At 44.1% G+C, this 14,290-nt stretch overlaps 2 protein-coding genes across 3 annotated transcripts in view; one reads left to right on the forward strand and one right to left on the reverse strand.

The window, feature by feature from the left end:
• Window positions 1-2,019: 2,019 nt before the first annotated feature.
• On the reverse strand, window positions 2,020-7,284 carry RPL6 (ribosomal protein L6). Of its 2 annotated transcripts, none has more exons than XM_006870462.1 (8): window positions 7,232-7,284; window positions 6,331-6,366; window positions 6,091-6,291; window positions 5,898-5,996; window positions 3,853-3,996; window positions 3,233-3,281; window positions 2,663-2,847; window positions 2,020-2,208 (listed from the first exon to the last, which is right to left on the reverse strand). In XM_006870462.1, exons 2-8 carry the CDS (start codon window positions 6,364-6,366, stop codon window positions 2,056-2,058), a joined length of 867 nt encoding a protein of 288 aa, XP_006870524.1. In that variant the 5' UTR covers window positions 7,232-7,284; the 3' UTR covers window positions 2,020-2,055. The 2 variants fall into 2 exon arrangements, with proteins under 2 accessions (XP_006870524.1, XP_006870525.1); XM_006870463.1 differs by having other exon boundaries at window positions 7,056-7,284.
• A 5,845-nt stretch (window positions 7,285-13,129) lies between these two features.
• PTPN11 (protein tyrosine phosphatase, non-receptor type 11) overlaps window positions 13,130-14,290 on the forward strand; it is a 93,331-nt gene continuing 92,170 nt past the window's right edge. The window contains exon 1 of the mRNA XM_006870464.1: window positions 13,130-13,301. Within this exon, the coding sequence (XP_006870526.1) occupies window positions 13,288-13,301 (14 nt within the window). The 5' untranslated portion in view covers window positions 13,130-13,287. The remainder of the gene's footprint in view (window positions 13,302-14,290) is intronic.

A 14,290-nucleotide genomic window follows, 5' to 3' on the forward strand; every position in this document is an offset into this window, starting at 1 on the left:
CAGTGTTTTACTCCTTTGTACAAGGGTCACTGAGTACATACCGACTCGATTGCACCTAACGACTCAACTCTCATACAGGATTACTTTGGCAGTGATCTCAGAAACTGTATGTTGACTTGCTAGGAGATACAGAATGCCATGCCAAGACTTAAAGACTCCTGAAGCTATTCAAGTAACAGATGCAGGCACAGAAATTAAAAGAAACACAATTGGAAACTCAAAGTACTTTCTGGTGATTATGAACAGAGGTATTGGCAGATTTTGGTAGACAGGCATGCCAAACTTAATCAGCCTTGGGAAAACAGGCACTGAGGTTATCTGAGAAGATTAAACTGACAAAGACTCAACAAGCAACTAAACACAATAGATTTTATCAATATGAATGAAGAAAAAAATATCTGAGTATTTCACAGGATACTTGAGCATTAGGAAATTTGTTTTTACTATGGTAATACTATGTAATGAATGTTGTTCTAAAGCCTACATTTAAGACGTATCTTGGTTCCTCAACTTAAGAATTAGCGATGAGTACATGCATACACTCTTGGTATGCTGCTGTGGGTTAATGCACCAGAATGCAAAGCCATTTGAACTGCATGGTTGTTGGTTCAAGCTCCCCAGCTGCTCCTTTAAAACACAATACTGGCAAGCTGTGGATCAGAAATGACTTGACGGCACTTAACACATGCTATACACCATTGTATCTGTTGAAATAATCTTATGTATTATCAACCACAAAGTTGCTGAGTAAATAAATGTGTATGGACATTAAAAATCAAAACCAAAAAAAACCCCCACAGTATTCTTTTTGAAGAATGATCATAAAGTGAGGGGTAGAATATAAAGTCTAGAGAAACAGGGCCGCTCCTAAGCAACATGGAGCTATAAAAGGACTCTAAGCAGACGAGTGACATGTTCAGACATTTCAAAAGCACACCAGTGGCTATCACCACATATTTATTAAGATAGTGAAAATTTTTGAACTGAAAATACCAGACTGACAAAAAAAATGTGGAATAGCAGAACTTATATACTGCTAGAGGAAATGCAAAATGGAAACATTTGACAGTCAAAAAATAGTTTATGGATTACCCAATTTAGTAATCACTCTTAGGTATTTATCCAAGAGAACCTGTTGTATTTATAGTGGCTTTTAATCATAACTGGAGCTTCCAACTAGTACATTGCTTTACTGGCAAAAAACCCAAGGCTTTTGTTAGCAAGTTTAGGGAATGAATAGGAGCACAAGCAGGAAACTACTGCAAGACCACTTGGTACTGTTGGTTAGTGCTGCTGAGGCCTGACTCATAGCAACACTGTATAGGGTGTTTTGGAGGAGCGGCTGGTGGATTTGATTGGCCAACCTTGCAGTTCACATCTGGACTCCATTTGGTACTAGCCACACTAAAAATCAAAATGCACACATCCTTTAACCCAGCAGAAATTATCTGGGTATTTTCCCCATGTACTAGAGTTTTGGCTAAACAAATAAAAAGGGATGGGGGATAGTTGTATTCATATGTTCAAAACAAGTCTTAGACACTAATAGCGGTAATTATGAGGGAGGAGCTAAAGGAGGTAAGAAATGGGCTAGGGAGTCCTTAGTGGTTTCCTATTGCCTTGTTCAGGGTCACTGTCTTACATGTGGAAAAGCCAGAAGTCAATGCTGATGCCAGTGGACAAAGAAAGTTAAGGAAGGGTGACCTCAGGTCCCAAACCAGTGAAAAGGAATCCCCATATTGTCATGAAACCCCCATTTCTTATCTGTTGTTAAGTGCCTTTGAGTGATTCTGACCCATAATGATCCTATATAGGGTTTCCAAGGAGTGGCTGGTGAGTTCGAACTGCTGACCTTGCGGTTCAAACAAAGTTTGCAGTCGAGCGCATTAACCCACAGCGCCACACCAGGACTTCACCCATTCCTTGGAGTAGAGGCAAAAGTCCCATCAAGCTGGCTGCTCTGACACTGTAAGTCAGATCAGAATTCACCAAAAGGAAAAACAAGACACGTTAAATTTATCAATTATTTAATGAGGTTCTTTCTTTGTAAGAAATCTAGAATACTAATTTGTGAGGATAAATTCCATTTGTGAGAGCAAACACAGCACGCAGGTAACCTTGGAGCTGGGGAATGGCTTTGATTTTTGGCATAATTTGTGAGTCCACAGCTTTCTGATCCACTTTGCGCTGCTCTGTAACCTCGTATTTCTAAAGAAACAGAAATGTTAACATTTAATAAGCAGATCTAGGTTATCAAATATCTGGATCAACCTAGGAATCCTGTATCAATGCCCCTTTCTAAGCACATTAAGGACAACTGTTAATTCTTTATGCCTCAAAAATAGAAATTATTTTTAAGGCAATACAGTTCTCTTTGTACATTAATACTGATCCAGAATAAATAAGGGTACATTCCTGATAGAACTGTAGCAGTAATTTTCAGGAGGTTCTACCAAAACTCCAGGATTCTAGTTAAACTGTCCAGATCCCACTGTTAAGTTACTAAATTTAGAAGAATCTGGAAAAAACTGAGTCTTCTCCCAGATACCTACCTCTTCCTTATTTATACTTTTCATTTTTGTGTAATGTTTAACCATGTTTATTTTTGTTCCCAATTAAAAGTGACAATGACTTCACAGATGACAGGAACAGAACACCGTACCTCTTTCTCAGTGTCGAAGATCTCGCCTTCTTGGTGCCTGGGCTTCCGCAGCTTCTTCTTCTTGAAGTAAGCATCCGTGAGATGTTTGGGGATCTTCACACCACTGATATCAATTTTGGTGGAGGTGGCAATGACAAATTTCTGGTGTGTTCTACGCAGAGGAACTCGATTGAGGGACAGAGGTCCTAACAGGGAAATAAATATTGATGAACTGAGTAGGTATTTGAAGAAACCCCCAAATTGTCTTCCATAGTCAGCATTGAGAAGGCTTTCTTTCCTCTTTCCTCCAAAACTTTAAAGCCAGCAAGTGTGTGGCGCTGTAGGGAGGGTAAGTACAAGGTCAGTGGTTCAAACCCGGAGTCGCTATGAGGCAAAACTGACTTGACTGATGGCACTTAACACTAGGTATTTCAGGTGACAGCTACTTGCCAATATGCATACAAGGTACACAGGGCAGTAAAAGGGGTTCACAATCTCTCAGAATTGTGCAACTTCTAGTCTCTGCAGGTACAAATATATTAACAGCACATAAATTTAAGTTGAAAAAAATATAAAGAAGGATTTTCTTACCAGTCACAAGGAGCAAACCACTGGCCAGCTGCTTCAGGAAAACCACCCTCTGTGAAATAGAAACACATTAGATGTAACTCATGTGTCTGCAAATTAAAAACTGATTTTTTAATTTAACATATACCATGTGTCTACATTTGGTAAAGGAAATGTCTACGTATATGTATGCTGCTCGGCTGTTCAGGAAAGCAATTATACCAAACTATTTACAGGGGTGAACTCAGGATACTAGTATCCCAGCATTTGAGTTTAAAAAAATGAGCAGGCATTCCTTTTAATACTGTACAACGAAGATAATTCCAGTTCTGCACATCTCTCCTAAGGAAGTTACTTAATTATAGAAATATCTTTTACTAAAAGGCCATTTGAAGACCCTTCTGTGGCAAGTGATATAACCAATGGCAAGAAATGGTTATATCAATTAATGTATACTTTGGATTAGAGATGGTATTTGTATAACAGGAAAATCTTTTTGCTGGTTATGAGTAGGAAAAACTATGCACAATACGTATGACTGTCTGCTACTAAGTGATTCGACTGCTGCTATTTTATAGACCATCAAAATAGGTAAACAAATCTTTCCAGGGCTCGAGCCTACTAGACCAAGGTGCCCTGCTCACCTTGCCTCGATGGCGCCCAGTGAGGATGATCAGAATGGTCCCAGGAGTGATGCTGGACCGCAGTCTTCTGACATGCTGACTGAAGGGTTTTTTGCCGTGGCTCAACAGTTTCCTAGGCACATCTTCAGTTGGGTAATACCTAGGCTGGAGAGAGTCAGAGGTTCCAATTTATTTAAACAAGCCCTTCAGATGAACAGAAAGCCAGTTAACTCTTGTCTCTGTTACAACCTTCATAGATGAAAACTTGGATGGAGGCCACTAACAAGAGGAGCTGTATTTGAACACAGAAAGGGCTGAGTTACCTTTGTAAACTGCCAGTAAAGCTATCTTTCACACTGCAATGCAGCACTGATTCCAAACTTTGGATTTAGCGATTTTGTAGATTTCCCTGACCTCTAACACAATACCTTATATTTTACATATGAAGGGAAGCAGAACTCAACTCCCAATTTAAATAAAAACAACCCAATTCAAGCTACACCCAACCCTCACTTAAGGACATGGTTAGGTTTCAAAGACCAGGCTGTTGTTAGTTAAGTGCTGTCCAGTCAGTTCTGATTCAGGGACCCTCTATGGTGTTTCCGAGGAGCAGCTGGTGGGCTTGAACTGCCTGCCCGAGGGGTTCCCAGTCTGTTGCTGATCCCAAAAAACCAACATAAAATGATAGCTCTTCAGAACACATGACACACTGTACTGTGCATATTATGAAGAGGCACAGCTTGAGCCCCAATTAAAAAAAAAATCATAACCCACTTCAAACTACACCCACCCCTTATTTAACGACATGGTTAGGTTTCAAACCAGGTTGAGTGCTGTCCAGTCAGTTCCAACTCAGAGGGTTTCTGAAAACCAACTGATCTTGCAGTTAGCACCACACAAGGACCTCAAAGACTAGGTGGCAGTGACTGAGTGCTTTTGAGTCAGTTCCAACTCATAGGATGACCATATTACCTTATCACTTCACCTATACTGATATTGTCTCTCCCTGGGCCCCTGCCACTGCAGCAGAGCTGTCCACTCTGCCATAGCTAGTGTGGCCCAAACACCATCTATCTTCCCCTTCCCATTGTCCTGTCTCTGCTGCCCTCACCTGATTTTCACATATAGGTGGACCTAGCTCATCCCCTTAATAACTTCAAAACTCCTTTGGTGATTTTGTTGGAGGCAAAGGGCTCCTATTATGTGGGACAGGAGGACTTGGGTGCCACCAGCACTCCTGGCTCTCACTGTGACTGCCCACCACCCCCAGTCACTTACCTTAAACTGCAGCTAGTATTAGCGTCACCCAGTGACATCACCTCACTTAGGAAGGGCACTGAGGAAGCACAAGGGACTTTGACTACACAGGTGCCAATCAGCAATCCCATGGACCCCAGAAACAAGCAAGCCCAGCTTAGGACTCCTGACCAAGGACCAGCCTGACTCTGCCACCACTTGGAGCTGGAACCTTGGGCCAGACCTGCTTCCTCGCCTTAACTTCAAAGATGGTCCACCTTCACGATACCAGTTGCCCCAGCTTCAACCCCCCATGGGCAATACCATACATGCAGGAAGTCACCTTTCTACAAGCAGAGACCACAGGTGAGGGACCCTAGTGTTCATTACTGCCATATACACTTTTAACTACTGAACCTAACAGAAAAACTAGCTGGCAAAAACCATGATAAGAAAGGAAGTCGAAGTGTCACCTCTCCTCTAGTGTGCAATTTTCCTTGTGAGGGTTGGCCCACTTGCCATAATACAGAGAGTAAAGCTTGTATGTGGCAGGAGAGGAAAAAACAATGCTTTAGCAGATTTATGTTCTCTAGGCCAGACAACATTCTTGATTCTATGTTTTGTCCTCCTTCATTCAACCTTCACAATCACGCATTTCCCACTTACAACTCACAGAATACCAAGCTCTAAGTAATAGAGCCAAGTTGTAAACCCAGTGCTTTAGATGATCAGTTCTCTGGTAAATGACATTCTAAAAACAATACACAAAAACCACCAGAGTACTCAAGCTTAAGTGAAACACAACCAATTTACTATGGCCTCCACCTTACCATTTTGCGCAGTTTAACCACTCGGGTACCACCATTCTTGTCACCACCAACTGGTTTTGTGACAGTAGCAAGAACCTTCTCCTTCTTCTTCTTTTCAACCTACAAGACAGAAGCATCACTAAGTCAAGAGACAGACAAAACCTTTTAGATTCACACATAATGAATGGTCAGCGGCTCTCCCAACATTCCTTACCCTGGATTTAGCAGCTGAATACTTCCTCTTGTACATGGCCTTTCTAGAATACATGGCCGATCGGGAATACCTGCCAATTCCTCGGACTAGGACAGGATTTCGGCTGCAGTGCGGCTTCCCCTGCTTGGGTTTTTTGCCCTTGAGATTAGTCTTCTTAGCTTTGCCACTGGCATTTGCTTTTTTGACTATAGGCTTCTTCTTCTTGGTAGGCTTCTCCACCTTGGTAGGAGGCTTCTCCACCTTGGTAGGAGGCTTCTCAGCCTTTTCACCCGCCATCTAGCAATATTGAGGGGACAAAAGGTATCTCATCCATCATTCCTTAACAGAAAACACTAAAGTCGCACACTGAGAAACCCCCAGGCTCCCAAGTCCTTCTCTTCAACTTGAAATTAAGAAGTCATTTATTTCATCTCCCGACTCCTCCAAAACCTCACACCTCTAACTCCTGTTGTGCATTATGGGTTGTCTCCCCTGTACCGTGAAATATCATACCCTCGTCAGCTTTAGTGGTCCGAAGTCTCCACACCATTACTATTCCTAATTTACGAGTTAAGACACCGAGGTAAAGACTTAAGCAAATTTAAGTAAAAAACCTGTAATGTGTAGCCATCTGCTTTTAGGGTCGTTGCTCTTACTTTCAGTTTAAAAAAGCAAGGACGGGCATCCATTAGCCCAAACTCGGTCCCGACCAAAAATAAAAAAGCGCTGCTAATCCCAAAAGACGACTTCCGGTAGCGGAGAGAGGGAATACAGGAAAGCTGCATTTGGCCTCAGCCCTAATTCTCAACGTGGCTCTAAACAACTACAGTGGCGTCTTCGAGAACCCAGGCTCTGGATTCCGGAACGCCAACGATCAACTCGGTCCCTCCAGCCCACTACGAAGCCCCGCAGGGACCCCATGCGCCTAATTCGAAAGGGTGGCAAGCTACCGCAGCCACCGCAGTCTCCGCGGCATCTCACCTCACCCGCTTCGTGCCCCGCCGCAAACCCAAGCGAAAGAAATGAAACGTCTGGGAGGCCTTTTAGTTGGCCACGAGCATGACTGATACTTCTATCTGTCAACTTGATGCCCTCCTGGTTCGGATGGCGAAGGATTGAGGTGCTGAAAACATGTCTTGCAGAAAAACGCCGCCATTCTTACCTTGCAAGATGGGAAAGAGAATTAAGGCCTGCAACTTCCGGCTATAAGGAATCATGGGAAGTGTCAGCTCCACTTCCTTCCGTATTTGGAGCATGACGGGAGACGTAGTCTTTTTTTTTCCTTTGAAGGAAACGGAGAAAGGGGAAAATATTTTGTCGTAAAATGCTTTGTGTTATGTTGTTATTGTTAGTTGTCGATGACCCTTCAGAAATTCTGATGATTTCTGAGACTTGGTTCCAACTCATAATAGCGACCCTTTTTAGGGTTTCCGAGGAGCAGTTGGTGGGCTTGAACCTGTAATCTAGCAGTTAGCCGTCTAGTGCTTATCCTACAGCGCCACACCAGGTCAAAATCCCAAATTATTTGTTATATGAACAGCCATTGCAATAAAAGCATAAGTGAAGCCCTCTTGTGGTTTATTGAAGTATTGCAAAACGGTTCACTGGATTTCAACTCCTGAGAACAGTTCATTGTCAAGTGCCATAAAAACTATTTTCTATTCATAGCCACCCTATATGGTGGAGTAGAACTGACCCCAAAAGTTCCATTGTTATTAAGTGCCTTGGAGTCGGTTCAGACCCGCAGTGACCCTGTAAAGGTTTTCCAAGGAACCGACTCCATAGCACATAACCACCACTACCATCTTTTTGTTAGTAGTTTGGCGCTTAACTGTTGAGCCACCATGGCACCTTGAAAGTTCATCAGTTGGGCAAAATATCATAAATAATAATTATATAATAATAATCATGTGGTTATAAAGTTGACTCTATTAAGTGCCTATTGTTAAGTGCCGTTGAGTCGCTATACAAAATGCTCTTTAAATTTATGCAGTGCGTTCTTATTTGCAAATAATAAACTTGTGTGTCGTGGCGCTGTATAATAAGCAATGGACTGCTAACATCAAGGTTAGCAGTTCAAACCCATCAGCCTCTTGTTGAAAACTCTATGCAGGGTCTCCATGAGTCGGAACCGAACCTACTCTGACGGCACACAACAACAACAAAACATGTCTGGAGACTAATGCATTTTAAATGTTATTACAACCTCGCTGTGAGGTAGAAGTGAAAGAACTGAGGCACTATTAGAATAAATGAATTGCCCAAGGTGACACATCTAGTTAAATTGGTTCATATCTCTTTGTGACTCTGAGACAGTTGTGCTGCAGCAAGGGTGGTGGGGTCAGTTCCAAGTCATAGCAACCCTGCAGGGTTTCCGAGGCTGTAAATCTTTAAGGGAGCAGAAAGCCTCATCTTTCTCCCATGGAACTGCAAGTAGTTATAAGAACTACTGTTCTTATAACCCAGAAGCCATTTGCTAGATAACTTCAGGATTTCTTGGTGGAAGTGATGTTAAGTTGGCGCCAACTCATAGCAACCTTGTATAGGGTTTCCAAGGAGCAGCTAGTGGGTTTGAACTGCTGATCTTGTGGTTCACAGTCCAGGACTGATCCACAGTGCCACATCAGAAGTCCCAGCTTCAGGGTTTTGTTATTGTTGTTGTTGTTATGTGCAGTGGAGTTGGTTCCGACTCATAGCAACCCTGTACAGGGTTTCCGAGGCTGTAAATCTTTATGAGAGCAGAAAGCCTCATCTTTCTCGTGCGGAACAGCTAGTAGTTTCAAACTACTGACTTTGCAGTTCATAGTCCGATTCGTAACCACTGCACTACCAGAGGTAAGCCCCTGCATATCAGCATTCCTATAAAATGGGGACAATATGACAATATTCAGAGTCCTGGTGTGGTTCTGTAGGCTAGCACTAGACTGCTAACCACAAAGTCGGTTTCAAACCTACCACTCACTTCTCAGAAACCCTATACAGGGTTGCTATGAGTTGGAACTAACTCGACAACACTTAATAACAATTGACAATATTGATAATACCTCCCTGAGTGTTAATATTATGGTCAATATAGTGATTCACTCTGTCAACAATTTCCTCATAAAGAAAGCCATGGAAGCAAGCAAACAAAACATACACAACCACCACCACCACCCCCAAACTAGAAATAAGTTAATGTTCACCCACACAGAAATAGATTACTATTTTGCAGTTTTGGAAAAGAATGAGCTGTGCAGTATTGTAGCCTCTAGTCAAATGTGACTACTGATCACTTGACATACTGCTGTTGTTGTAAATTGCCATTGAGTCAATTCCAACTTATAGCGACCCTTTGTAGGATTTCTGAAGCTGTAAATCTTTGTGGGAGCAGAAAGCCTCATCTTTCTAACTCGACTTGAAATGTAGATAGTTTAAATTAAGACATGCTGTAAATGTAAAATATTCGCTGAATTTTTGAAGGCTTAAGAAAAAAAAGAATGTAATATATCTTATTTAGAATGTTTCATATTGATGACATGTTGATTGACCATATTTTGTTATATTGGTGTTATGAATTAATTGTGCCCCCCAAAATTGTGTCCCCCTAAATCTTAACCTCTATATTTGTGGTTTAGGAGCTCTAGTAGCATCATGGATTATGAGCTGAGCTGCTAACCACAAGGTTAGAAGTTTGAATCTACCAGCCGTTCTGAGGGAGAACTATGAGGCTTTCTGCTCCTGTAAAAGATTTACAGCCTTGGAAACCCTATAGGGGTCTCTATGAGTCAGAACCGACTCCGTAGCATATAACCAACCAATTATACTTGTGGTTTGGAGTCGTGGCATGGTGCTGTGGGATAAGTACAGGACTACTTAGGGAGCTCTGGTAGCGTAGTGGTTACGAATCGGGCTGCGAACCTTAAGGTCAGCGGTTCGAAACTACCAGCCGCTCCGCGGGAGAAAGATGAGGCTTTCTACTCCCGTAAAGATTTACAGCCTCGGAAACCCTGTACAGGGTCGCTATGGGTCGGAACTGACTCGACGGCACTTAACAACAACAACAACAACTTAACCACAAGGTTGGTGGCTCAAATCCACAGGTTGCTCCTTGGAGATCCTATAAACGGTCATTATAAGTCAGGAACAACTCGATGACTGTTAACAACAATACTTGTGAATATAATCCCTTTTGAGAATCATATGTTAAAAAGGCAAATCAGTGCAGGGTGTATTTTCTGCCAATTATGTTGAGATGTGAAAAGAGCAGGAACAAGCAGAGAAGGGGGAAGATGGACAATTCCAAATAAAGATCACCAATGAGCCAAGGAATAGAAACTCACAAGACAAAATCCTTCCCCACAGAGCCAAGAGAGAAAGCCTTTCCCTAGAGTCAGTGCCCTGATTTCAGACTTCCAGCTTCCCAAACTGCAAGAAAATAAAATTCTATTGATTAAAGCCACCCACTAATTTTTTTTTTTATTATTATAGCAGCACTAGGTGAATTAGGTTTACAAAATTCAAACAATTTCCACCTGTTTCTTTTAATTTAAATTTGATTTAAATATGTAAATTTTAATTTAAACGTGACTAACAGAATCTGAGGACTCCTGGGTGGCACTGTAGGATCAGCACTGGACTGTGAACCACAAGGTTGGCAGTTGAAACTCACTAGCTGCTCCTTGGAAACCCTATACAGGATCGCCATGAGTTAGAATCGACTCGACGGCACTTAATAACAACAAAAATGAAACTGTAAAATTACGTATGTGACCCACATTATACTTGTGTTGAACAACCAGTACTAGTCTAGAGAGATGTTCATTAACACAAGTATTCACACACACACATCTAATAAACACACTTTAAAAACCCACTGCCATTGAATCTATTCCAATTCATAGCTACCCTGTATAAGGTGGCTTATACCACTGACCTTGCAGTTCAAATCAACCTTCAAGTTCAGGGCTTATCCTGTTTTAATTTGACCTTGCGGTTTACAGTGCTAATACTACAGCGTCACCTGGGCTCTTTCTGTTGATTGTTCGTAAGTGCTGTTGAATTGGTTCTGACCCTGTATGGGGTGTCCGAAAAAGGAGCTCTGGTAGCGTAGTGGTTACGAATCGGGCTGCGAACCTCAAGGTCAGCAGTTCGAAACTACCAGCTGTTTCGCGGGAGAACGATGAGGCTTTCTGCTCCCGTAAAGATTTACAGCCTCGGAAACCCTGTACAGGGTCACTATGAGTCGGAACTGACTCCACGGCACATAACAACAACAACAATGGGGTTTCCGAGGAGTGGGTTGGTGGGTTGAACCTCCAACCTTGCAATTAGCAGTTCAGTGCTTATTTTACAAGGCTACACCTGGGTTCCTATGTTTGATTTTGTTGTTGTTCAGTGCTATCCAGTCGGTTCCCACTCTTAGTGACTCTGTATAGGGTTTCCCAGGAGCTTGAACCACCAACCTTCCTTGTCATAGACCTTGCTGTCCAGTGTTTATACTAAAATGCCAAACCTGAACTCCTTGTTTGACTAGGCATAGTAAACAGTGGCAGAGTTCTTTGTATAGGGGTAAGATGTGACTCAATGGGACAAAAATGATTTTGGAGGGAAGCAAACGTCAGTTCAAATTCTAGTTCTGCTGTTTACTAGCTCTATTCCCTTAACAAGGAGCTCTGGTAGCGTAGTAGGTACGAATCAGGTTGCAAACTTCAAGGTCAGTAGCTCGAAACTACCAGCTGTTCCGCGGGAGAAAGATGAGGCTTTCAGTTCCCGTAAAGATTTACAGCCTCGGAAACCCGGTACAGGGTCGCTATGAGTCGGAACCGACTCCACGGCACAAAACAATGACAACAACATTCCCTTAACGAGTTAATTAATATATGTGTAATCTTATAATAAAGGAGCTCTGGTAAGGTAGTGGTTATGAGTCCGGCTGCTAACCTCAAGGTCAGCAGATCAAAACTACCAGCCGTTTTGGGGGAGAAAGGTGAGGCTTTCTGTTCCGATGAAGATTTATGGAGTCCTGGTGTGGCAAAGCAGGTTAATGCACTGGACTGCAAAGTAGGTTTGGTCCGCAAGGTCGGCGGTATAAGCTCACCAGCTGCTCCTTGAAAACCCTAAAGAGGGTCGCTATGGGTCCTAACCGACTCGACGGCACCTAACAACAATCTTAAAATTGTTGTTAAACTACTGGCTGTTCCGCGGGAGAAAGATGAGGCTTTCTACTCCCCTAAGGAGCTCTGGCAGCATAGCGGTTACGAATCGGGCTGTGAACCTCAAGGTCTGCAGTTCGAAACTACCAGCGGTTCCGCGGGAGAAAGATGAGGTGGTCTGCTCCCGTAAAGATTTACAGCCTTGGAAACCCGGTGTAGGGTCGCTATGAGTCGGAACCTACTCCACGGCACATAACAACAACAACAAAGAGTTACAGCCTCAGACTCCATTAATAGTGGGAACTGACTCCATGGCGCATAACCAACACCACCATTAGAACTACTAATCGCAAAGTTGGCGGTTCAAGCCCACTAGCCACTCCTTGGAAACCCTATAGTGTCACTATAAGCCAGAACCAACTCGACGCCACTTAACAACACATAGGCCAGGCTCAGTTCTAACCAATTTACATGTTTAATCATCACAGTAACCGCAAAAAAGAAAATTCATTTTATAGATGAGGAAACTGAGCTACAGAATAATTACGAAACTTTCTCAAGGTTATATAGCCAATAAGTGATTTGTGGAATAAAATGAATGAATCTGATTCGGCAGTCAGAGCCGGGATGGAAATTGACATAGTAGGCTAGGAAGCCATAGGTAGGAGGGACTGTGAACTGCAAGCGCGCTGCTAGCTGTCAGCAGTCAAGATTTAAGGGAGGAAGCGAGGGAGCTTTGGGCACAGAACGGCGGGGGCGATACCGAGCCAGCGAATTTCCATTGCTGGCGGCCGCACACTTCCTAACAGACGGGAGCAGGAAGTGGCGGCTAGTGTCGCGCGGGGTGACGTTGTGGTGGCGCCGGTAGCGAAGGGCGGGAGAGGAGGAGGAGCTAGCCGGGCTGGGGGGGCGGCTACACAGTCTCCGGGATCCCCAGGCCTGGAGGGGGGGTCTGCGCGGCCGGCTGGCTCTGCCCCCTGTCCGGTCCCGAGCGGGGCCTCCCTGGGGCCAGCCTGATGTGACCGGGCCTAGCAGAAGCTGAGCAAGGAGCGGGTCCGTCGCGGAGCCGGAGGGCGGGAGGAACATGACATCGCGGAGGTGAGGAGCCCCGGGGTCCCCCGGCTCGGGCCTTAGCCGGGCCCCCGCCTCGTTTGGCGCGCCCTGCCCGGGAAGGGGCGCCGCTGCAAGGCCCCCGCCTCGGGGTGGGGGCACAGGTTCCTTCCTAATCCCCTCGACCTCCCGAGAACGGGGGCCTGCCTCTTCCGCGCCCCCATCCCTCGGGTCCCCATTCATTTCCTGCCTCCCGGAGTTCCGGCTCCCGCAGCCGGGGATTGCCAGTCAAGACCCGGGCAAGTATACCAGCCGGGGGAGTCGCGGACGCCAGCGGCTCGGCTCGGCGCCGCATTCCTGACCCGTTGCCTCATGAGAATTGCCTCATGGTGATTCCGAAATAACTATGCTTGTTTGCGGAGGCTCTTCGGCCCGGGACTCAAGAGGGGAGTTGCGCGGGGCCGGGTCCCTGAGGATCGAACATGCTGCCTCTTTGCAAGCATTTGGGGACTTCACTCAGAACCCCAGATTTCTATATGTGCCTTTGCATCTGTATTCCCCCTCACCCTCACGTGCCAGTAATGGAAAAAGTGACTGTATTTGCAGCTATTAGAAGTATTTCCTTCCTCTGTTATCTTTGCTTTGGGAGATTGAGAGAGAAGGGAACTGTATCATTATTAAATTCTTCACCATAATCTTAATAGTCAGGTAATGTTAATGTGCTGGTAAATGACAGGATTTGTATTTAAGCCTGTCTCATTCCGGGCTCAGAAAGATTAGTGAGTTAATGAGATTCTTTGAAAGTTCATGGTAATAATACTATAAATTATGTTATTGTTAAGTGCCTTTGAGTCGAGTTGGTTCTGACTCAGTGACTCTGATAGTATTTCCGAGGAGCTAGTGGGTTTGAACCACCGATTTTGTGATTAACAGTCTAATGCTTACCCTACAGTACTCCATTGTTGTTGTTGTTGTTAAGTGCCGTCAAGTCGGTTCCGACCCATAGCGACCCTGTACAGGGTTTCCGAGGGTGTAAA

The sequence above is a fragment of the Chrysochloris asiatica genome, unplaced genomic scaffold (genome assembly GCF_000296735.1).
Source record: "Chrysochloris asiatica unplaced genomic scaffold, ChrAsi1.0 scaffold00142, whole genome shotgun sequence".
In the NCBI taxonomy this organism is placed as follows: Eukaryota; Metazoa; Chordata; class Mammalia; order Afrosoricida; family Chrysochloridae; genus Chrysochloris; species Chrysochloris asiatica.

Coding starts and splice junctions, on each gene's coding strand:
- RPL6 (XM_006870462.1), bottom strand. CDS start 6,366: ATGGCGGGTGAAAAGGCTGAGAAGCCTCCTACCAAG. Junction 6,292..6,330: donor CTGAGAAGCCTCCTACCAAG/GTGGAGAAGCCT, acceptor AAGCCTACCAAG/AAGAAGAAGCCTATAGTCAA. Junction 2,848..3,232: donor TGGTTTGCTCCTTGTGACTG/GTAAGAAAATCC, acceptor TTTCCCTGTTAG/GACCTCTGTCCCTCAATCGA.